The sequence below is a fragment of the Urocampus carinirostris genome, chromosome 19, assembly GCF_059441175.1.
Source record: "Urocampus carinirostris isolate Australia breed hairy pipefish chromosome 19, RoL_Ucar_1.0, whole genome shotgun sequence".
NCBI lineage: Eukaryota > Metazoa > Chordata > Actinopteri > Syngnathiformes > Syngnathidae > Urocampus > Urocampus carinirostris.
In genome coordinates this window covers 1395938-1421857 of record NC_142367.1, presented here as the reverse complement: position 1 = coordinate 1421857, position 25920 = coordinate 1395938, and the positions used below count along the sequence as shown (strand labels likewise).

The window sequence follows — 25920 nt, the reverse complement described above, 5'->3', positions numbered from 1 at the left end:
TTATAGGGTCACTAAATGTGAGAGGATGTGGAAGTAGAGCGACTGAGTGGAAAAAAGAAGAGATCGGAAGGATGATGACTAAAAGGAAGGTTGATGTGTTAGCATTGAGTGAAACAAAGATGAAAGGAAAGAGTGAATTACAGCTTGGAGGTATGTATGGTAGAAGGTCTGGAGTTACGGGTGGACATGCTAGAGAAGGAGTGGCTGTGCTTGTGAGTGAGAAAGCAAAGGAAAAACTGGTGGGAGTGGAAAGAGATATCTTCCAGATTGATGTGGGTAAGGTTGAAATGGGGTGTAGAAGTATGGATGTTTATAAGTGCATATGGACCTGGTTCAGAAAGAAGCGCTGAGGAGAGAGAGGAGTTCTGGAAGGACTTGTCCTAATGTGTGGCAAGTGCGAAAGAAGGGTGGAATGTGGTAACCTTCGCTGCAACGCGGTTTACTTTTCGTGGTTTTGCTCCGTTACTGATTACTAATACTAGGTGACCTGAATGCTAGAGTGGGTGATGAAACGGTTGAAAATGTGATTGGTAGATATGGAGTACCAGGAAGAAATGAGAGTGGAAAGAAATTGATTGAGTTATGTGTGGAAAATGAGTTGGTGATTGGAAATACATTGTTTAAAAAGAGGGACGTGAATAAGTATTCCTTTGTCAGATTGGATAGTGGCAAGATGGTGGACAGAGCACTGATGGATTATGTAGTGGTTAAGAAAAGGATGTTAAGTAGATTGTTGGATGTGCATGTTTACAGAGGTGAAATGAGTGGTATGTCTGATCATTTTTATGTGGAAGGAAAACTGAGAATAGATGGATCGTGGAGGGCTAGTTATAAGAAGATTGTGAGGGAAGAGGTGAAAATGTCAGAGTTGAAAAGGCAGAAAAGGAAAGAGTTTAAAGAGAGGATAAGGGAAGAGTATGAACAGATTAGTAGAAGAGAAATGGAGAGTGTGGAAATTGAATAGAAATGGTTTAAAGAGGCAGTGTTCAGGAGTGCAAAAGAAGTGTGTGGAATGAGAAAAGTTGGTCGAGGTATTAGGAAAGGAAGTGAATGGTGGAATGATGAGGTATCAGAGGCTGTGACTGAAAAGAGACGTGCCTTTGAGGAGTGACTGCAAGATAAGAGTGGCGATGCGTATGAAAGATATAAAGCGAAGAAAAGGTTGGTAAAAGCGGCAGTGGAAGCAGCGAAAAGGAAAGCAAATGATGAATGGTGTCGGAAGATAGGAGTGAACCTTGAGGAAAGGAGAAAAGTGTTCTGGAAAGAAGTGAAAAGAGTAAGAAACAGTGAGTCTGGAAAGGAAGAGAAAGTGAAAGATAAGGATGGTAGATTGCGTGTTAGCGGTAGTGCAGTCAGGACGAGATGGGCAGAGTATTTTGAGGAGTTGCTAAATGTGGAGGATGGGAGAGAAGTGAGAGTCGAGGCGATCGATGGTATGGAGAGAAAGCCCGTGTTGGGTGATTTAAATGTGAAGCTTGTGGAAACATGCAAGAGGCAGTGCAAGAAATGAAAGGGGGGAAGGCACTTGGGTTGGATGGTTGTACTGCTGAATGCCTGAAAAAAGGTGGCACAGCAATGGTTGACTGGTTAGTACGCTTGTTGAATGTATGCTTTTTAAGTGGTGTGGTTCCTGTTGATTGGTGTAGTGCATGTGTGGTGCCATTGTATAAGGGTAAAGGTGATAAGTATGAATTTAGCAATTCGAGAGGTATCAGTTTGTTGTCCGTGCCGGGTAAGCTTTATGGAAAAGTCGTGATTAAGAGAGTGAGAGAAAGAACGAATGAGGTGGTGATGGAAGAGCAGAGTGGTTTCAGGAAAGGAAGAGGATGTGTTTATCAGGTGTTTGCAGTACGACAGGTGTATGATAAATATTTTGCAAAAGGTAAGGATGTTTATGCTTTCATGGACTTGGAAAAGGCGTATGACAGAGTTGATAGAGAGGCGTTGTGGCAAGTGATGTTGATGTATGGAGTTGGTGGAAAGTTGTTGGAAGCATTGAAGAGTTTTTATATGAACAGCAGAGCATGTGTAAGAGTAGGGAGTGAGACAAGTGAGTGGTTCCCTGTGTTGACTGGTGTGAGACAGGGGTGTGTGATGTCACCATTGCTGTTTAATGTGTACATGGAAGGTGTGGTGAGAGAGGTGAATGCAAGAGTATTTGGCAGAGGTGTAGAGATGATAGACAACAGTGGAACAGTGTGGCTGGTAAGTCAGTTGTTGTTTGCAGATGACACAGCGCTTGTGGCTGATTCTGAGGAAACATTAAGAAGGTTGGTAGCGGAGTTTGGAAGAGTATGTGATAGGCGTAAGTTATGTGTCAATGTTGGGAAGAGTAAGGTGATGAAGTGTTCACGTGATGGAGTGGGCATGACGTTTGAAATCAGGTTGCATGGACAGGTGCTGGAAGAAGTTGAAAGCTTTAGGTACTTGGGTTGTGATGTGGCTGCAGTTGGAATGGAGTGCGAGGTATTGCACAGAGTGAATCAAGGAAGCAAGGTTTTGGGTGCTCTGATGAGAGTGATGAACAACAAGAGTCCGAGTATGGATGTTAAGAGGGGACTGTATGAGAGTGTGATTGTGCCAACTGTGTTGTATGGTGCAGAGACTTGGAACCTGAACACAGATTTAAGAAGGAAATTGAATGTTTTTTAGATGAAGTGTTTAAGGACTATGTTGGGAGTGACAAGATTGGATAGATTGAGAAATGAAATTGTGAGAGACAGAACTGGAGTAGTTGTGGAACTGAGCAAGCGTGTTGATAAGAGCCTACTCGGTTGGTTTGGACACATGGAGAGGATGGATGAAGAGCGAATGTTGAAGAGGATCTACAGATTAGAAGTCAATGGAAGGAGACCAAGAGGAAGGCCGCGATTGATGTGGATGAATGGTGTTATGAGTGCACTGCAGGAAAGAGGTCTAAATATAATGGAAGCTAGAGCTCTTGTTGGTGATAGAAAGGAGTGGAAAGGTGTTGTGAAAGGATAGTGGGATTGTGAACGCGTTCTTAAGGATGGGCTGGGCACTGTATGATGCGGCAGGGGTAAACCAGTGAAAGCCGTCGGGCCCTGCTGTTGAACAAAAGAGTGTGTTGTGTCACCCTGACCCGCGTGACATGGCCGCTTTCTGGTGTTCCGTTTCATCTGGAGGGACGAAAGCATGACCAACTTAGGTGCCGAGGTGCCTAACTTGTTTGGGTGTGTGGGCAATTGGATTGGCCATGATCCAAAATTTTTTGTGTTTGTTTTTTTCTTTCTTTTTTTGTTTTCTTTCTTTTTTTCTCTTTATTATTATTTTATGTGTTTGTCTTGCTGTCGGTCACCCCTCTTAAAGGGATATGACCAAGGTAGATAGATAGATAGATAGATAGATATCTTGGTCTTAATCTCTATCATCCTTTTTATTGGTGAGCCAAAAGTTAATCTTGATCTGATAAAGCAGGTCAAGCCGGATGACGAGTAGGCCTTTTCCATTTTGACGGACCTCGAACATGTCATTGAACTTGTTGTAGAGGTTGACTTTCAGCTTGCTCAAGGCGTTTTCGAGTGGGTAGTCTTTTCAGCGAGGCTGTTGACCAATGCATCACGGCATTGAAATAGGTCCTCAGTTGTGCCAATCTGATCTCTGAGCAGTTGATCAGGAGTTTTCATCAGCCGTATCCACTACCTCCACCTGAAAACACCAGCGCAAATTCATCAGACGAGAAAAAAAGAGTACATGTCCTCCATGTCTTCAACGTCAAGTAGTGTTAAACCACTTTTTTAAGGAATCTTGATGATATCCGCTGGGATACCTGCCCTTCGAACAAGGACTTTCATTACTTTCTGTTCTCCTTGTAGAATAAATCTTGGAAATTCCACTGAAAGCCCATATAAGGAGTCCCATTTTAGCAGCAGTGTCTTGTTGCAGAATGAGTGAGGAGTGGTCAGGTGAACTTTGAAAATCTGAGGGTCAATTATCTGCACTCTGTGTAGTACAGATGTACCATGACATTGATAAGCTGTTGCCTTTTTTCTGGATGTACTGTGGGCTTGTAAAACTATTTGGCCCCCTTGAACTTTGTGACCTTTTGCCACATTTCAGACTTCAAACACAAAGATATAAAACTGTAATTTCTTGTGAAGAATCAAAAATAAGTGGGACGCAATCATGAATTGGAACACACTTTATTGGATATTTTAAACGTTTTTAACAAATAAAAAACAAAAAAGTGGGTGTGCAAAATTATTCAGCCCCATTGAGTTAACACTTTGTAGCGACACCTTTTGCTGCGATTCCAGCTTGGCCATTGTAAGACCTTGTTATGTTTTTGGGTGAACCATTCCATTGTAGCTTTTGCTTTGGGTTTTGGATCATTGTCTTGTTGGAAAAAAAATCTCCGTCCCACTCCAGGTCTTTTGCGGACTCCATCAGGTTTTCTTCCAGAATGGTGCTGAATTTGGCTCCATCCATCTTACCATAAATTTTAACCATCTTCCCTGTCCCTGCTGAAGAAAAGCAGGCCCAAACCATGATGCTGCCACCACCATGTTTGACTGTGGGGATGGTGTGTTGAGGGGGATGAGCGTTTGATTTTGGTCTCATCTGACCAGAGCACCTTCTTCCACATGTTACGTGAGTCTCCCAGGTGGCTTGTGGCAAACTTTAAACGACACTTTTTATGGTTATCTTTAAGAAATGGCTTCCTTCTTGCCACTCTTCCATAAAGGCCAGATTTGTGCAGTATACGACTGAATGTTGTCCTATGGACAGATTCTCCCACCTCAGCTTTAGACCTCTGCAGTTCATCTAGAGTGATCATGGGCCTCTTGGCTGCATCTCTGGTCACTTTTTTGCTTGTATGAGCTGAAAGTTTAGGGGGACGGCCCGATCTTGGTATATTTGCAGTGGTCTGATACTCCTTCCATTTCAATATTATTGCTTGCACAGTGCTCATTGGGATGTTTAAAGCTTGGCAAATCTTTTTGTACCCAAATCCAGCTTTAAACAGTATCTCGGACCTGCCTGGTGTGTTCTTCGTTCTTCATGATGCTCTCTCTGCTTTAAACAGACCTCTGAGACTATCACAGTGCAGGTGCATTTATACCGAGACTTGATTACACAAAAGTTGATTCCATTCATCATCGTCAGTCATTTAAATCAACATTGAATCATTCAGAGATCCTCACTGAACGTTTGGACAGAGTTTGCTGCATTGAAAGTGAAGGGGCTGAATACTTTTACACAACCACTTTTTGGTTTTTTATTTGTTAAAAAAGTTTAAAATATCCAATTAAGTGTGTTCCACTTCACGATTGTGTCCCACTAATTGTTTATTCTTCACAAGAAATTACAGTTTTATATCTTGATGTTTGAAGTCTGAAATGTGGCAAAAGGTCACAAAGTTCAAGGGGGCCAAATAGTTTCGCAAGCCACTGTAACAATAACTTATTGTAAATGTTTGCACAGGTTTCACGTTGATAAAGTAAACTCTTTAATATAACATAGACAGTAGCAGGCTTTTGACCTTGTTTGAGTTTTGTGTGTGCAAAATCAGTATATCTTATTGTTTTTTGTATAACTTATTAGTTTAACCATGCATTAAATTTGTAATAATTATATGAGGAATTTATCAGTTTTATTTCTCGACTGGCAGCTGGACGCATGCCTGCAGCAGGCGTCAGCCGTATACCGCTCGTTCCGTATCAAGGGCAGCATCGGACCACCCCGGGTGCAGCTGGTAGGTCACGGCACCTTCGCCCAACTGCGCAAGCACACGATCAACTCCTCTATGGTCTCGGCCAACACCTTCAAGATTAAGCGGGTGTTGTGGCACAAGGAGGACGCTCAATTCTTGCTGGCCAGAACTGTTTCCTGAAGAAGAAAATAAGAGAGTTAAACAAAATGTGGCACTTTCTAACCTACTGGAATATATATATATATATATATATATATATATATATATATATATATATATATATATATATATATATATATAATGTATGTATGAGCAGTGTCTGAAACTCATGACAAAAAGTTATCGGACACCAGGGCAGACAACTGAGAAGTTGCCTGCCCAGCCATAAAGTAGCCCGCCTCCATTTTTCACAACTTGAAACACAATAAGATGACTAATCGCAAAAAAACCCCATTGTTGCAAAGTATTAAGAATTGATAATCAGAATATATAACAGAACAACACTTTAAAATTAGGTTTATTATAAATCTACTTATAACATTCATTGCATGTCAGTATGTACCTGTATTTACTCATCTTTTTTCATGCAATGTTTGCGTTGCGTAGTCTGCTACAAGCCACGTGAACTCCTCTTTCCACGATGCTTTTAATGTACGTTTACGTTTTGTAGCATCATAAATTGTGTTAGCCTCTTTTGAGTATTTCTTCTAGGGCTGAGGTTTTGGCTTGAATCCTGGTAAGGATATGTCAGAGTGTGCAGTTTCCTCATGCGTGAGAAGATGATGAAATGAAATGAAATGATCTGCATTTATATAGCGCTTTTCAAGTCAATGACTTCCCAAAGCGCTTTACAATGCTTCACATTTCCCAATAGCGGCCGTGATCTGTGCCGCCCTGTAAGGCGCTAACCTGCTTATTGGGGGTAATTGGTGGTTCAATGTCTTACCCAAGGACACTTCGACATGTAACACGGACAAGCCGGGATTCGAACTGGGATCCCTTAATCCTAAAACGATCGCTCTACCTCCTGAGCTACTGCCGCCCCAAGATAGACAGGACATTGTGGTTCAGCCTTTAAGCATATTTATTTCCTCAACAGCAAGCAAACGAGAACATGACTCCATTCAATAAATATGGCAATCTACAATTAGCAAAACGAAATATGGTGTGTGCCTAATGACGTCACACAATGGAAAACGTCTTACCGCAATACCACAAGTAGGAGCGCTATTAAATTGACAAATCTTAACAGTTCCTAACCACTTCTGTAAGTTGAACGCCCGACGTAAAAGATGCACTCCCCGGGCGTCCGGGCAGACGTTATCTTAGACACTGATTTTGGCGAAGTGCAGCAAACGAAATTGAACAGAATGGCACCGAAAACAAAATCAAATTCTGCAGATTACAAGCTGCAAAGAAAGAAAGCGTAAAGAATGTAAGTAAAGCTTGTAAGCTATTGTCAGGAAGCAGAAATTACATGTGACGTGAGGCAGGTGGAAGGCGGAAGCTGTGCGTCTTTTACCCCAACACAGAGAAGAAAAATTAATTAGGACGTAGTGTTTTGGTGTTATACTGATAGTTTGGTAAGCATTTTCTTTATCTAAATAATTACTTGAGTAAAAGTACGTGCATTCTGTGTAAGATCTCTCACGAAGGAAGGGAAAAAAAGACTCAAGGGAAGCCCGACCACCCCGACTTAATGATTGACATTCTAAGCCCAAACCTAGCCTGAGTTTCGGGCAAAAGATCATCAGTCTCTAAGATTGATTGCATACCGCTTCAATCCAAGTTTGGCTAATTTTTCTGCTTTTTATACATACAGTAATTTCTTGCTTGTTTTAAATTTTCCGTATTAAAATCTATTAGTACCGCACACCTAGAGGCCTTTCAGTTTTTGTAAACAAGTGTGAGGAAGACAAGCTGCATTGTTGAAACAAGGTGGCAGAATTAATGTCAGTTTATAGCATCCCATCCATCCATCACTTATCTGCACTGCTTATCCTCAGTAGGGTCGCGGGGCTGCTGTAGCAATTCCCAGCTATCTTCGGGCAGTGGGCAGGGGACACCCTGAACTGGTTGCCAACCAGTCGCAGGGCACACAGGGACAGACAATTCGTTCACTCATTTATATCTAGGGAATTAATTCATAGCAACCCAAAGATTAACAGCTCAAAATACCACAAAGTATATGCTATCAACAAAATTGTATATATTTATATATATATATACTGGACTGTCTCAGAAAATTAGAATATTGTGATAAAGTTCTTTATTTTCTGTAATGCAATTAAAAAAACAAAAATGTCATACATTCTGGATTCATTACACATCAACTGAACTATTTCAAGCCTTTTATTATTTTAATATTGCTGAATTTGGCTTACAGCTTAAGAAAACTCAAAAATCCTATCTCAAAATATTAGAATATCATGAAAAAGTATACAAGTAGGCTATTCAACTAATCACCTGAATCATCTAAATAACTCGAAACACCTTGCGAGGGTTTCCTGAGCCTTAAAAACACTCAGCTTGGTTCAGTAAACTAAATCACAAGTATGGGGAAGACTGCTGTCCAGAGGACCATCATTGATACCCTCCATCAGGAGGGTAAGACACAAAAAGAAATTTCTCAAAGAGCAGGCTTTTCACAGAGTGCAGTTTCAAAGCATATCCACAAAAAGTCTGTTGGAAGGGAAAAATGTGGCCGGAAACGCTGCACAACCAAGAGAGATGACCGCAGCCTTAACAAAATTGTGAAGAAGAGCCGCTTCCAGAATTTGGGGGAGCTTCAAAGACAGTGGGCTGAAGCTGGAGTCCAGGTATCAAAAGCCAAAGTTCACAGACGTGTCCGGGAAATGGGCTACAATAGCCGTATTCCCATGGTCAAGCCACTTCTGAACTCAAGACAACGGAAGAAACGTCTGACTTGGGCTATGGAGAAGAAGCACTGGACAGTTGCAGAGTGGTCCAAAGTCCTCTTTTCAGACGAAAGCAAGTTTTGCATTTCATTTGGAAGTCAAGGCGCCAGAGTCTGGAGAAAGGCTGAAGAGGAGCAAAAAGTTGCTTGAAATCCAGTGTGAAGTTTCCACAGTCAGCAATGGTTTGGGGAGCCATGTCAGCTGCTGGTGTTGGTCCACTGTGTTTCATCAAGTCCAGAGTAAATGCAACTGTGTACCAAGAGATTTTAGAGCACTACATGCTTCCATCTGCTGAAAAGCTCTATGGAGATGAGGATTTCATTTTCCAGCATGATCTGGTACCTGCCCACAGTGCCAAAACCACCAGTAACTGGTGCACTGACCATGGCATCACTGTCCTTGATTGGCCTGCTAATTCCCCTGACCTGAACCCCATCGAGAATTTGTGGGGTATAGTTAAGAAGAAGATGAAAGACACCAGACCTACAAATGCAAATGAGCTGAAGGCCGCTATCGAAGCATCCTGGGCATCAATAACACCTCAGCAATGCCACAGGCTGATTGCCTCCATGCCACGCCGGATTGATGCAGTAATCCGTGCAAAAGGATTCCCAACCAAGTACTGAGTGCATTAATGGACATTTTCAAATGTTTGATTTAGTTTTGCTGTTATAAAATTATTTTTTTACTTGGTCTGAGGAAGTATTCTAATATTTTGAGATAGGATTTTTGAGTTTTCTTAAGCTGTAAGCCAAAATCAGCAATATTAAAATAATAAAAGGCTTGAAATAGTTCAGTTGATGTGTAATGAATCCAGAATGTATGACATTTTTGTTTTTTTAATTGCATTACAGAAAATAAAGAACTTTATCACAATATTCTAATTTTCTGAGACAGTCCAGTATATATACACACACCGTATTTTCCGCACTATAAGGCGCACCTAAAAGTCTTAATTTTTTTCAAAAGCTGACCATGCGCCTTATAATACAGTGCGCCTTATATATGGCTCAACATTAAATCACAAGGTCTCACAACTTACGCAACAGCCGCCGACTCGATTTTCCTCCGAACGTGGAGTAGTCCGTGGTGTATGCTGGGATTTATATACCGGCGTTTCATTGGCTAACCAATGTGTCAATCATCATTTGAATCGATCACTTTTGGCTAAAGTTATTCGGAGCCTCGGATAGGCTAGAGGACCGAAACAAACCCTGCAATTGGGCGAAAAAGATGTGTCGATCATCCGTTAAATCGATCACAATTGGCTGAAGTTATTCGGAGCCTCGGATTGGCTAGAGCGCCAAAACAAACCCTGCAATTGGCCGAAAAAGATGTATCAATCATCCGTTGAATCGATCGCTATTGGCTGAAGTTATTCGGAGCCTCGGATTGGCTAGAGGGCCAAAACAAACCCTGCAATTGGCCGAAAAACACGTGTCAATCATCCGTTAAATCGATCGCTATTGGCTGAAGTTATTCGGAGCCTTGGATTGGCGAGATGGCCAAAACAAACCCTGCAATTGGCCGAGTTTAGCAATGGCGTGGCAAGCTTAGCAAGCTTGCTAAAGTACACCATAAAGAAACATGTTTTATTAGTCTGTATTTGCAAATAATTTACTCTCCTGGATTTATTTCACTCACAGTTGTAAGAAGACCATGATTGTGTATCATTATTGAACGTGAGAACTTAGGTGAGCTATGCGGCTTTATATTTTTATATATTTTTTTATTTTTTCTTGTTTTAGAACGATCTTGATGTTGCTGTGATGAGTTGAGTGAATTAAACTCAATTCCAAGTGTTTATTGTCATATGCACAGTAAAGTTGCAAGCGAAAAAGAAAATAGAAACTAAGAAATGTTTGGCATTTCTTCAATCCCAAGACTTTAACCTTCCGAATGATATTTGAAATGATGCATTTGAGTGACATCGTACGGACACCGCATCCGCACGTGTCTACGACACGTATTTGCTTCTTTGCAAGCTTTGGGAATGTTAAGGGGGTAATCAGTTGGACTGAATCATCTGACTGTTTTGTCAACGTTCCCATTGCAGCGCCTTATAATCCGGTGCGCCCTATAGTGCGGAAAATACGGTATATATAAAGTATACCACAGCCATATCCCCCTAGTGGGAGGTGGCTAGAGTCATTTCTGACTCGTTTTGGGAGATTGGTTCAGAGGAGGGGATTCCCAGCTCAACCCAACTGAGGTGTTGGGAGTCATTAGGTGACCAAACCCCCTAATGCTGAACGCCAAGCAGGGAGGCAACGGGTACCAATGTTTAAGTCTTAGGTATGACTCGGGCGAGGCTTGAACAACCACAACCTCCCAGTCTTGGGGCGGGCGCCATACCCTCAAGGCCACCGAGCTGGCAAAATAGCAACTTTATTTTAGTCATCAAGGCCCACAAAAAAGAAAACCTTCTTTGGATCGGCGCTGGATATCTTCCTTTGAAGGTACTGGAAAAATGTAATAATTTTGCTTCAAAAATGCTCGGAAAGTGCTTAAATTTGGCTTTGATGAAAGTGTATTAACCCTGCAGTGCGCCAGGGAACATTAGTGTGCCTCGAGAACTTGTCTAATGTGACGCAAAAGAAATTGTACTTTCTTTCCGTGATCAACCAATTAACTAACATTCATTCATACCATTAGGTGGCAGCATATTTTCTTTATTTTATATATTTTTTGCTCATGAGTTATTAAAGAAAAATGTATATTTTATTTTGATTTATAAAGTTACGATTGCATTGCAAAAAATAATCAAAGGTATCAATTAAAGTAATCTTGAACACAATTTTGTTGATTTTAAATATTATTTGACATATGAATACTCAGGTATGTAGTAATAAATAGTTTTACTGATGGATCATCTTGCTTGTTTTAAGTGTTTTCTAGAAGCGGGGAAAAAAATCTATGATAAAAACTGAAAAAAAAGGTTGACATTTTGTTAAATGAAAAATCACAGCCCAAAATATCAAAAGGAATTACCCGTATTGCCTACTGAGCCCCCCCTGACCAAAAATGATATTTTTAAGCACTCTCTATGTGCCTCGAGATTTTTCAATTACAAAAATTATGTATTGGATCCAAAAAAGGTTGGGAAACATGGATTTATATATACAGTGGCTTGCGAAACTATTTGGCCCCCTTGAACTTTGTGTCCTTTTGCCACATTTCAGAATTCAAACATGAAAATATAAAACTAATTTCTTGTAAACAATAAGTGGGACACAATCATGAAGTGGAACACGCTTAATTGGATAAGAAATAAAATGAAATGTTTATTGAAGGTATTGTTGGATACATTAATCAAAACATGGCACAAAGAAAAAACTAATGCTGAGAGTGAGCATGGCCAAATATGCTCACCTTACGCCCCCTCCCCTACGGAAATTTGACAGATCTGTTTCTGCCAACCTTTTCTTAAAGGTTTGCACCGTATTTGCACTAATAACCCGGTCAGGCAAAAGATTCCAAATTTTTGGTATCCTGAAAGAAATAAAGTTTCCATGCAAGTTGCTGGTAGGTCTAGGCACCCGTAACTTATATCTGTGACCACGTAAACCATCAACACGACAGAACTCAAAAAATTGATCAAAAGGCACATCGATCATTCCATGCAGTACTTTGAACACAAAAATTAAATCAAATCGAATTCTACAGATCTCCAAAAAGTCCAAGTTCAGTCTTTGTAGTCTTTCCGGATATGACAAGTTGTGCATCCCAGGTATCCGCTTCGTATACCGTCGTTGAACTCCATCCAGTAGGTTAATGTCCTTGAGTAAGTAAGGGTTCCACACAACGCTGTTATATTCTAACCCGGGTCTAACATAAACGCAAAACATTTGAACTAAGAATGCTGGGTTCTTGTTGTAAAAGTGTCTGTAAATGTTTGATGCTATGTTATTGGCTTTGTTGGTAATTTTGGCGATATGCGTGATAAACTTTAGGTTTGAAGTAAGAGTGACACCCAGATCCTTATGTTCAGTAACAACATGCAAATCATGATCATTAATGTTATACAGCGGAACAGAACCATGAAAAAACGACTGTGCTAAGCATTTATGAGATGACAGTTGCAGTTGCCACTTTTCAGACCAAAGAAAAACTGATTTAATGTCATTTTGGAGAGAATCAATTGTTCCTGTAACCTGGGTTTTTGGTAAGAAAGCCGACAGTTTAGCATCATCGGCAAAAATTGAGATGTCACTACTTTGAATGGCCTCAGGTAGGTCGTTCACAAAAAACAGAAATAATAATGGTCCTAGTACTGAGCCCTGAGGTACCCCACTACAAACTTCCGACCACGCTGAAAGAACATCATCAATTTTTACGCATTGTTTACGATTTGACAAATATGCAGTTATCCATTCAAGCAGTTTTCCACTAATACCATAGCATTTCAGTTTTTGTAAAAGCTTGTTATGAGACACTTTATCATAAGCCTTGCAAAAGTCTAAGTAAACAACATGACCAGCCAAATTGTGAACAAAAAACATACTGGTAATATTATTCAAATGAGCTATTAAGTTAGTCATGGTAGAATGTCCGCCTATGCAATTCAGCTATATCCCGGTTGACGTGAGGTGTAACAGCAACTGAGGGTACGTATACAGATATCAAGGTGTCAACAACAGATTTAAATATTGCCCACATTTCTTCAATATTCCCACAATTATCAAATAAGAGATACCAGTTGACTCTGGACAGAAAGTATCTCATGCCATGTAGATCACAGTCTTTAAAATTTATGTAATTCTGAGCAGTGGTGTCTTTTTTAAGAGCCAGGTTAAGTTGGAAAGTAACAGAATCGTGATCACTGGTAGAGAAACTCGGCCCAACGTCAATGTTTTTAATCAGATATCTGTCAGTGGAAAACACAAGGTCTAATACGCTGAACCCCCTGGTTGGTTTACTGACATGCTGAAAGAAACCTGCATTTGAAACCAAGTTTTTGAACATTGAAGTTAGCTTAGTATCAGAATTCTGAAGAAAACTGTGGTAAAGGTCAGGAAAGTTAAAATCACCCATAAGTAGAATTTGCAATTTAGTATCAAAAATAGAATTCAGATGTTCGAACATAGCGACGTTGGCCTGAAAAGAGCTCAGACCAGAGCGATATACAAGCACTATTCTCAGCTTCACCCCAGAAATAAGAATATCTTAATAACTCAATTCTATTGAATTGATAATTAGCGACAGAAAACACAGTTATACCATGAGAAATCATGAGCAAAACTCCTCCATGTTGAGCATTTTTACGGTCAGTTCTAATGGTATGATATTTCGCTATAGTTGGCCCTGTGTCACCAGCGGAGTACCAAGTTTCTGTAATTGCCCAAATATCAGGGGTGTAGAAATTGATGTACGAGACCAAGTCATCTGCCTTAGAAGTCAAACATTGGGCATTAATGAGATGAATTAAGGGGCTGTTCAATAAAGGCGAAGGCGACCTTAGGCATTTCCCGGCTTGACAATAATTTTCCCGTCCCGTATAATAATGTTTACTTCACCTTCGTCCCGACGGCGCTTAAGTTCGTCCTGTAGTTCCCTGTCGCGTTCCCTTTCTTTTGGTATCATATCTGGACGAACAAATCCAGAAGACAACGTCGGAAAGGTACTTTTCACCCGATTGAATCCACGGAGAAACGCCAGCCTTGATCTTGTATTCCGGAATCGGATCTTCACAATCCTGGGTTTACCATCATTCCTCAGCCTTCCATCACAAAAAACTTCCAGAATGTCCTGTTTCTCTACTCCCGGAACTGCTTCGGCGACTTCCTGAAAGAGCTGGGTATCCTGGACAGTTTCACCATTTTCTCGATGTGTCTTTGCTCCAACCACCAACCACCTAGCCTCCTTTGCTAGCATTTCCTCTATTAGGCTAGTCTACATTCTGGAAACTTCTGGCATAATCTGCATCATAATCTCTCGGACCAGAGTTGGTACCATGGCCTTCACGGTTTCACGGACAGTGGAGACCAAATCAGCAGAGTTCAGAGCACCGCACGGCCCAGACGACCCGGATAAAGGCACTGGAGTGCTATCCACGTAGGTGAACACCGTTCCAGAGCTACTCAGAGAGGCATGAGAATCCTTATCATCAGCGGATAAGCCGGGGACGCAGGACTTGCAGATGTAAGTAGCTTGCTTATCTTGAATCGCGAGGTTTAGGTCCTGAACTGACAATCCAGAGCACTTGTAATGGATGTAGTGCTTGCAGTGGCTGCATTGAATCATCGCTCCATGGCAAAAACATGGTTTAGAGACTGCCTTTCGAGGCGCCATATCGAATAAATCAAAAACTTAGTTCAATTATTGAGCAAAACAAAACAAAAACTTCGACTCGACTTTAAAATACGGCATTTAGGACCCGCCACATTTAGCGTGCGCTTGCGTGCCACTTCCGCGTCCTGCCACTCTTCCCGCGTCCTCCACTCCCTGAGAATGTGCAGGCCTGGATATTTTAAACTTATTTCACAAATAAAAAGTGAAAACGTGGGTGTGCAAAATTATTCAGCCCCTTTACTTTCAGTGCAGAAAACTCTATCCAGAAGTTCAGTGAGAATCTCTGAATGATTCAATGTTGATCTAAATGACTAACGATGATAAATAGAATCCACCTGTGTGTAATCAAGTCTCGGTATATAAATGCACCGAGATAGTCTCAGAGGTCTGATAAAAGCTGAAGAGCATCATGAAGAAGGAGGAACACACCAGGCAGGTCGTAGATACTGTTGTGGAGGAGTTTAAAGCTGTATTTTGATACAAAAATATTTCCCAAGCTCTAAACATCCCAACGAGGACTGTGCAAGCAATAATATTGAAATGGAAGGAGTATCAGACCACTGCAAATATACCAAGATTGGGCCATCCCCCTAAAAAGCTCATACAAGGAGAAAACTGATCAGAAATGCAGCCAGGAGGCCTATGATCACTCTGGATGAACTGCAGAGGTCTACAGCTGAGGTGGGAGAATCTGTCCATAGGATCACAATCAGTCGTATACTGCACAAATCTGGCCTTTATGGAAGCGTGGCAAGAAGGAAGACATTTCTTAAAGATGTCCATAAAAGTGTAGTTTTAAGTTTTCCGCAAGCCACCTTGGAGACACACAGAACATGTGGAAGAAGGTGCTCTGGTCAGATGAGACCAAAATCGAACTTTTTGGCAACAATGCAAGCCGTTATGTTTTGCGTAAAAGCAGCACAGCTCATCACCCTCAACACACCATCCCCATAGTCAAACATTGTGGTGGCAGCATCATGGTTTGGGCCTGCTCTTCGGCAGGGACAGGGAAGATGGTTAAAATTGATGGCAAGATGGATGGAGCATCTGGAAGAAAACCTGATGGAGTCCGCAAAAGACCTGAGACTGGGACAGAGATTTGTCTTCCAACGAGACAATGATCCAAAAGCTACAATGGAATGGTTCACTAAAAAACATATCAAGGTGTTAGGATGGCCAAGTCAATGTCCAGACCTCAATCCAATTGAGAATCTGTGGAAAGAACTGAAAACTGCTGTCCACAAACGCTCTCCATCGAACCTCATTGAGCTCGAGCTGTTTTGCAAGGAGGAATGGGCAAAAAAATCAGTTTCTCGATGTCCAAAACTGATAGAGACGTACCCCAAGCGACTTGCAGCTGTAACGCAGCAAAAGGTGGCGCTACAAAGTATGAACTCAATGGGGCTGAATAATTTTGCACAACCACTTTTTCGTTTTTTTATTTGTTAAAAAAAGTTTAAAATATCCAATATAGTGCGTTCTACTTCGCGATTGTGTCCCACTTATTGTTGATTCTTCACAAGTAACTACAGTTTTGTATCTTTATGTTTGAAGTCTGAAATGTGGCAAAAGGTCACAAAGTTCAAGGGGGCCAAATAGATTCGCAAGCCATTGTAGCGGAGCATATGAATTTTTTGTACTGAATATTTTGTGGTTGTATTCAACACGGTGATATTCTCCCTACCGTATAAACTCGCCTCCAAGCCGTATTTACAACTATAAAATATTGAAACCAGCGGGTCAGGTTATATGCCCATATTTGGTTGTGTGTCACCAGCAATGTTCCCTCTAAGTTTTCATGGTTCAGAACAATCACACCAAATTTGTGTACTTGGAAAAACGGTGAGCAACATCAAATATAAGTGTGGCAACTAAACCATTAGAAAACAACGTTTTTTTTTGTTACTTTTTTTGTATTTCTTTTGGAGTATTTCTGTAGTATTTTAGAAGTATTTCTATAGGAAATTTTTCGCTGTATCTCTTTACAATTTCAGTTGTATTTTTGCAGTATTACTAAGGCGCAAATTAGTAAGAAAAAAAATGATAAAAGTAGTTCTCGGATGTAAGGAGTTTGGAGACTTCTGGGTTAAAAACTGTGCAGTTGTTTGAAGAAAATACTATAGTACACACCTTTGAAGCAGATCTCCTGTGTGGAGTTTGCATGTTCTCCCCGTGCTTGGGTGGGTTTCCTCTGGGCACTCCATTTTTCTCCCACATTCCAAAAACATGCACGTCAGGTTGATTGGCCGGTCTAAATTGTCCCTAGGTGTGAATGAGCGAGTGAGTTGTCTCTGTGTGCCCTGCGACTGGCTGGCAACCAGTTCAGGGTGTCCCCTGCCCACTGCCTGAAGATGGCTGGGATGGGCTCCAGCACCCCCACGACCCTACTGAGGATAAGCGGTGCAGATAATGGATGGATGTTTTTATTGTCTGCTTCTATCTTCGGTGTTTTTCGTCCCGTTTTACAACTCCACTTTGGATTACTTTCGATCCTATGGTTATGGGGTTTAACGCACAAAAATGAGTTTATTCGAGGAATCAACTCCTTGCCCTGAAGAAGTCTCATGCCAACATGATGAGGGGGCCCCTATTGTGGCTGCAGAGCCGGAGGTAAGCGGCTTGCAGCTATATAAGCCTTTGGTACCGTCCATAATTATTGGAAATGTGAACTTTCTACCAAATAAGACCGACAAACTGGCTGTGCTGGTGAAAAACATCAAAGCGTAAAGGGAGTGCAGTTTGCTGTGTTTTACGGAAACGGGGCTCACTATTGTTAGGAAAATAGATATTAAATTGTACCGTTTACCAAATAGTTTCAATTAGTTATCTGACTCCATTGACCAAACACAACCTGCATTCACCTAACAATGCACGCTCGTTTCTTGATGGGAAAAGATGGACAAGAGACCGGCATTTCCACACGGGGGCAGATTTAATTTCTTAAATAATTTAACTAAGTGAACTCCATAGAATATTTCGCTGAATTAGCCGAATTAGTGACGCTTGATTCTCCGTCTTCCTCATGCGTGAGAAGATAGGCAGGACATTGTGGTTCAGCCTTTAAGCATATTTATTCCTCAACAGTAACTTGTATTTAATCGTATAAAATCCTTTATAGTAAAATGTATAAAATCCTACTATATATCTTCTTCAAAGAAAAGTAAACTTTCGAGTTTCATATAAGGGTTCTCTTTTTCTGGACATCAGAACCGAAAATAAACGTTTCTAAATGCAACCCAAGATCCATTTTTATAACTATCATAACGTGTCTATCATAACTATAATAATTCAGAAGAGAAGAGAAAATGAAACGTTGACTTAGGATCGCTTTTCAGCTATCCAGTTCATCAGGGAAGGGGAGAAACCAGCATCCTCCAAGAAGACCAAAGAGAGCCTCCTGCAAACAGCACCAGCGTGGGAGATGAAGGTAGACCTGGGAAGGAAATTACACTTTCCCCAGGTAGTCCAAACTTCCTTGAGGCCAAACATCGTGATTTGGTCGGAAGAGGCTCAAAAAATCATCCTGATTGAGCTAACTGTACCATGGGAAGAAGGATGCAGCGAAGCCCATGAAAGGAAAAACGCCAAATATCAAGTGCTAGTCCAACAGTGCAGGGACAAGGGATGGCAGACCTGGCTATTCCCAGTGGAGGTCGGGTGCAGGGGCTTCCCAGCACAGTCTGTATGGGACACATTAACAGCTCTGGGAATAAGTGGAAGGGAGAGGAAGGCAGCTGCCAAAAGGGTGGGGGAAGCCGCGGAGAGAGTCTCTTGCTGGCTCTGGAGTAGGAGAGTGGAGTTTTGCTGGGGACCAGGAGAAGATGGGCAGTGACTGGCCATTACTGCCGGCCCGCCATCTCAAGGGAGTTGTGGTTAAGGGTCGAAACGCCCAGTGACAGTTGGACACCAAATGACAACATCTTCTCCTGGTTGAAGGCTACAGTCACTGTTTGAGTTTCACATAAGAATTCTCTTTTTCTGGACATCAGAACCGAAAATAAACGTTCCTAAATGCAACCCGAGATCCATTTTTATAACTATCATAACGTGACTATCATAACTATAATAATTCAGAAGAGAAAATGAAACGTTGACTTAGGATCGATGCTTTTATGCGTTTATGATAGCATAAAAGCTTCGGGATATCGTGCAACAAATGAGATAACGTATCTGATTGCTGTGCTTTGGCTGGAAGATGTACTTCAAGGTTCCTTTGTAACTAAATTGTGAAAATATGATTTCCCAGGTAAAGGCAGGCCATGACTATCCCCTTTGGACACTTACGACCTAACCACAATAACAACACCATGACGGGTGTCAGTAAACTGTCGTAAATAGTATTCCCCGTGGGTGAGGCCAACAATAACAAATAAGCTATACTATTCAACATCATTGGCAGTGACGAGTCGAACGAATATTGTGCAGCTGTGGGATGAGGTGGCTCACGTTGTCGGTAAAGCACATTCAGATTCAGATTCAGATTCAGATTCAGATTCAGATTCAGATCTACTTTATTGTCATTCTAGTACACGTGTATACAGAACGAAATGTCGATGCATCTGACCCCCACAGTTTCCTTGAATGTACAGATATAAATAAAGTTGTATTGTATTTTGGCTACGTATAGTATTTTACCATAGTGCCGATAGTGCAAGAAGAGTAGCTAACCAGATGTGCAAAATGGGCAGTCAGGTTAACAAGTCAGGTACACAGTAACATTAACACTGTAACAATAACGCTGTAATTACAATAGTGCAGAGAGCAATGTGCAAGGAGTGGCAAGCTATAAAAAACTGCCAGTAGTGCAAAAAGTCAGATTAGCAGCCGTTTAGATTTAAGTTAACTATATGTTAGATTGACCATTTAACAGTCTAATGGCCAGGGGGACTAGACTATTGCGGAGCCTGGTGGTCCTGCACCGCACACTGCAGTACCTCTTCCCAGAGGCTAGCAGAGTGAACAGTCCATGATGGGGGTGAGAGGGGTCCCCGGTAATGTTCTTAGCATGGGATAGGCAGCGCTTCTGGCCAATGTCCTGAATGGAGGGAAGTGTAGTCCCGATTATTTTCTCTGCTGTCCTCGTTACCCTCCTCACACTACCCCAGTCGGTAGCGCTGCAGCCTCCACACCACACAGAGATACAGCTGGTCAGGATACTCTCTATGGTGCCCCTGTAGAATGTGATGAGGGAGGGTGGGGGCAGGTGGGCTCTCCTCATCCTCCGCAGGAAGTACAGGCGCTGCTGTGCCCTCTTAACCAGTGATGCAGTGTTCACGGACCAGGTGAGTTTGTTTGTAATGTGCACCCCTAGGAACTTGATACTGCTGACAACATAGGGCACTATTAAAAAAAAAAATGGAGAACAGCGGGGCTAGCTACCGACTAGTCCTGGTTTCCTCCTTCCACATTCACAAATCGTCCAGTATGCCCGACTTCAATCCACACCATCTGTACCACTGTATTGTAAATCCCCAGACACCTGCGCTGATCTAAAAGCTTATAAAAGTTTGGATGCTGACCAGTTCTTCGTAGCTGGTTGATCAGTTAGCGTGGTGGCACCTTATTATTAAAGTAAGACACTAACGTTAGCTATATATCTAATTGTCAAGAACCAGAACAGGATCAGGATCCAATCGCGTGACGTTCTCACATAAGCCTTTACTTTATGGGAAATGGGGAGTTATGCATGTTAGGAAGCAGGTCTGGCGTAGAAGGACAGGAAACCAGAGACCGACGAGACCGATTCCAATTGCCCGAGTTGATATCGGACAGATGGGGTCGATACCGGGACAGGAAGTGACAGACAGGATAGATAACGGATCAAGATATTGAAAATTAACAGGAGAAACTAGATGGGAACGAAAACTGGAAAAAATAATAAACGGGACAAACTAAACTGGAACCCGATATTAAACAGGACAACAATAAAGGGGAACAATACCGGACTGGAGATATCAGAGGAAATCAGTACCAAGTCAGAACCCACGTCTTATGGGGCAGAAGATCGTTTGACGGGCTGACATCTGAAGCAAGAGAGCGCTGAGCTTTATATAAACAGAAAGTCAATCTCTCAACGAACCGCGGCTGGCACTACACGGGCGGGGCCAATTGGGCATCATGGCAACCGTGACACACAGGGGCGGTGCCAATTGGGCACCACGGCTACCGTAACACACGGACGCGGCCAATTGGGCGCCATCTCAACCATGACACTAATATGTTTTATCCAGCGTGCCATCAAATCTCAAATCAAGAGCTGCTTTAAATTGTTTATCAATTTTGGCCATTTTGAATGGGCCAATGCGTTTAGCTACAGTAGCACTAGCTATTGGTAGTTACATTGACTTTTTTTTACGTGACTCATACCTACTTAACATAACTTTCATCGGAAGTACATCAAACTTCTCTTATAAAAAATGCTCACTGGAAATCCAAAAGTGCTTTGAGGGCTGCCACCAGTCCCCCTGATCGATTGCACATATGCATCACTGTTTTTATCAAAAGGTATATGATAAAATGTCAAATTGGGCTTAGAACCTTGCCAGTTTGCACAGCCCATCGAACGGCAATAAACATCTATTGTAAAAAGTAGTGGTTATTTTCTTCTTTGGTGGTCATTGTTTCAACTCAACTGCTTATTTAATTGCCATCCCCTCAGGTGCTCTTGCCGTCCGTCATGTTGCCCGTACTTCCGGACAATGCAACGTGACATTACGTGCAAAGGGTCAATAAAGACTGCTGCCAGCAGTTATCTGTTGGAATCGTTGCCTTTTATGTTTTGGGCAAAACTTATCAATAAAACCATAAAGATGTTGTCCAAAGGTAGGCTAATAAAGTCAGAAAGTTACAGCACAGCACAAGAAGTGAAAGGAAGTTCTTACTTGTAGCCTTTGTTATCTCGTCACAAGTTGGACTTTAGCAGTTATCACATTGCAAACACATATAAAATCCAAGCAGCAAAGTGGCCACTATCATTCAACCTTAATTGAGTCAAATGCAGAGCTGCTAGCAAGGGTGGAAACTTGTCAACGAAGTCTGTTTCCTAACAAGAACCATGGCGAGCCTAGTGGAGGTGCATCTCAACTGTCCGATCTGCTCACAAAATTTTAAAGATCCTGTCGAGCTGGCGAGTAGTCACATCTTCTGCCGCGTGTGCTTGCAACAATGGCAGGAGCAGAAAGGATATAGATCGTGTCCACTATGTAGAATTGAGTACAACTCTATGATTATGCCTTTGAACTTGGCCCTGAGAGATGTTTGTCAGGCTTTTTCAAAAACCTCAGTGAGGTCGGACGATGTCTGCCGCTTACACCATGGACCACATGGAACTCATGCCATATTTGCAGAGATGCAGAAATCCACGCAGGCCACAAGTTTTGTCCCATTTATGAGGTTGTGAAAAGTCACAAAGAGAAACTCCATGAAGGTCTGCAAAATGCAAAGTCAAGACTGGAAGATTATAAAAAGATAAGGGAGAACTGCAATGAACAAGCCGTGTATCTCAAAGTCCAAAGGGAGAAGCTGGAAATGAAGTTAAAAAAAGATTTTGAGGAGCTGCATCGAGGAGGAGACCAATTTGGCTGCTGTGAGGGAAGAAGAGGAGGAGAAATGTGGGGCCTTGAAGAAGAAGATTGTGGCCCTCAGCAGAGACATGGCGGCACTCTCAAACATGATCAGAATTACAGAGGAGCTGTTGACGTCCGACCCAATTTCCTCGATCAAGAACTTCCAAACAACGATGACCGAAATCCAAAAGCTGCCTGAGGAACCAGCACTTCTTTCAGGAGCTCCGCTGGACAAAGCCAAGCACGTAGGCAACCTAAAATTCAATGTGTGGGGACGAATGAAGAACTTGATCTCAAACAGTCCAATCATTCTTGACCCCAACATGGCCGGGTCAGAGCTCAGTTTGTCTGAAGATCTAAACAGCGTGAGATATCAAGAAAGACAGAAGCGTCCTGACAATTCTGAAGGGTTCAAGCGGAACTTTGTCCTGGGTTGTGCTTTGTCCTCGGGACGACACGTGTGGGATGTTGATGTGGGCACCAACACTTACTGGGGATTAGGTGTGGCATGGGGAGATCATCACATGCAAAAGGTAAAATGAAGACATGGGGCATCTCTTTTCAAGATGAGGAAGACTTTTTTGATCCGCCATGGAAGCAGCATCGGATCAGAGTTCACGTAGACACAGAACGATCCGTTACCTTATTTAAATGTCATACACAAACTGAAATATGCACGATGAATCCTTCCTATTGGCCATCTTCAGACAGCATCCAAATATTTCCTCTCTTTTTGACTTTTGATCACTTTCCAATTCAAATAATCTGGCGCGAGTGTCGTTTGATGGCTCACAGTGAGTGATGATGTTGGAGATGTGTTGGTCCCAGATTGCAGGAATGTCCCAAGTCCGGGTGACTGGCCAGTTACGGCGCATGATCAAATTTTCACTGGCCTTTGTCATAAAATGAGTGATATGTGGCCCGCCGGTAATATTGACCGCAGTATGAAATGAGTTTGTACCAAAATAATACAAATAATTTTACCATTTCACCAGATGATGGCATCAGCCCTTTGGTCAACTTAGCCTCTGCTTCCTGTGAGAATTTTAGCCCAACCCATTTCCAACATGGCAAATGTTAATTGCTAAAAAAAAAAAAGTTGACTGTGAGGGCCGATGCTTCCAGGACAAGGAGAAATTGGAATATCTTTTCACCGAAATCCCAAACTACAGCATCTGTCTAATTTGCCAAGACACTGTTAGTGAGTTAACTTGCATTGCGTGAGGTCTTTTATTTATTCTGGGATGAAATAGGTGAAAGTAAGAAAATGACTGTTTTAAATACTGTCCAAATGTCAACCCAACCCCCCAAAAAGATGAAAAGCACATCTAAGAATTTAACATAGTTGCTTGCACAACAAAAAGGAGATTGTCAGAGGCTTCAATGATGATTTCAGCCAGAAGATGGCGTCAACAAGTATACACCTCTAATTTTTAGGGTAAAAAAAGGTTCAAATCGTATTTTGGGTCTTATTTTGGGTTCTGCCCCCGGGCAGATTTCTGAACCTGGCAACAAGCAACACATCTGGACGCAGCACAACCAGGGAAAAAAACCTAGAAAGGAAGCTGCCGGACAATTTGGAATTGTTTAATGATTATTCAGGGGCAAAAAATATTCACATCACAAGTTTCATATATTTTTAGGCCAGCTGAGAAGATCTTGCAGGCCCTGACGGCCCACTACTGCGGTATTTTGTACATACAGTATAGTTCCAATATTCAAAACCATTATTGAGCTGTTCGAATGTAAATTTGGGGCATAAAGATTTTCAAAAATGTGATATTCGTGTTTTTCATTCATGTATTTTTAAAATTTCATATTAACAATCAATTCATAAATAGCCAAATCATTTTTCTACTATTACTAATTGAATTATTTCACAAATCTTGCAACATTTGACTCAGTTGCAATATTATGTTTTAGTATTTTCAATATTTGTTTAGCTATTGTGGTATATACTAGATTTGAAGAATTTAATTTGTTTCTGTATTATATTATTGACTAATGTCATGATGCACCTGTGCCCGCTCCTTTGGCGCCAACTGCCTCGGACTCTGATTGGCTCCCTGTCCCTATTTAAACCCACTCCTTTCTGTCACCTGTTGTCAGTCCGTCTGCGAACCTCAGTGTACTCTAGGTAAGCTTTTTCGACCCTGACGCCCACCTATTTTTGCTCCCGTCTGTTTCCTGGCTTTCGACTCGTTTCCCGACCACGTTTTTTGCTCCCCTTGCCTCGGCTACTGACCCGTTTTTTTCCCGTTCCCAACACCGCCATCGCTCGCCATCGAAGTCTCACTCCCGCGTTCAGAGCGACCTGCTACCCGCGTCCAGCAATCACCGGCTTGTGGGTGCAACCCTTTCCTTTCTTCTAAAAAAAAAACGTAACGCAAGTGGGACCTGTCTCCGTTCTGGTCTTGACAGACTTCATTGTTTTTTTTTCATTTTTATTCGTGTACCACCATTTTTGTTTTTTTGGTTTTCATCGGATTTAAGTATTTCACATTTATTTCAATCTTCGTCTGACGATGTATACCTTTCACATTGAGTTTGATCAAATTGTTTCTAAATGTATCTCAACTTTCCCTACAATCATTTTGATTTATTTTTTACAAGTAGTATTGCTAAAATATTACATTACAGGTGTTGTAATTTTTGGGAGTTGTAGTATTAGTAGAAGTATAATAAACAATGAGCACGGCTGGCAAATATTTAAAATCATATTTCAGAATATATAAAGATAATTTTCAGTTTTTTATTTGTCGTAGCCTTAAATGGCGCCTTTTTCAGGAAATAAGACAGGAAAAAAAAACATCAAAAACAGAAATGGGAACTAATAATTGAGGTACTGATGACAAATGCACAGTGACACAAACACATGAGACTAACTCAGAGCACCAATACAGTGCAACAGTATCCTCTAGTGGAGACAAGAACAACATGCAGTAACGCCGGAGATCTGCTACATCAAACCTGCTGTGTCCAACAGATAACATTCATATACCAAAAGTAACAAAGGAACAATTTACGTTGCCAATACAAATAACGAATTTTATTACTAACTGCAAACGACTAGATTCTTAGTAATTAATAACACTGAAAACATAATTAAGCAAGCATGAAAATGTATATCAATGTATTGTCCAATCCTAATTTTTAAGAGTAATGCTTTGAGTGCCATAAATAATACCTAACAGTTAAGCAACGGCGTTTTTTTCAGTGACAGGGTAATCAAATCAATTATTGTTTCCACAGTTACAACGCCGTTACCATTACTCAAAGTCAAAAGTCAAGTCAAGTCATGGTTATTTGTATAGATCTTAATCACAAAGAGTCTCAAAGGGCTGCACAGACCACAGACTATTGCAAATACAGACTATTATGACACCATCCCCTCATCTAAAACCTATCTATCTATCTACCTTGGTCATATCCCTCAAGAGAGTGACCGACAGCAAGAAAAACACATACAATA

At 41.5% G+C, this 25920-nt stretch overlaps 1 protein-coding gene and 1 pseudogene across 3 annotated transcripts in view; both read left to right on the top strand.

The window, feature by feature from the left end:
- Positions 1–7975, top strand: part of ghdc (GH3 domain containing) — a 48062-nt gene extending 40087 nt beyond the window's left edge. For all 3 annotated transcript variants that reach the window (XM_088323757.1, XM_088323758.1, XM_088323756.1), the window contains one exon: positions 5633–7975. In XM_088323757.1, coding sequence (XP_088179883.1) covers positions 5633–5854 — 222 coding nt within the window. In that variant the 3' untranslated portion in view covers positions 5855–7975. The remainder of the gene's footprint in view (positions 1–5632) is intronic.
- Positions 7976–21931: 13956 nt separating this feature from the next.
- On the top strand, positions 21932–23357 carry LOC148346862 (nuclear factor 7, ovary-like; annotated as a pseudogene).
- The last annotated feature ends 2563 nt before the right edge of the window (positions 23358–25920 follow it).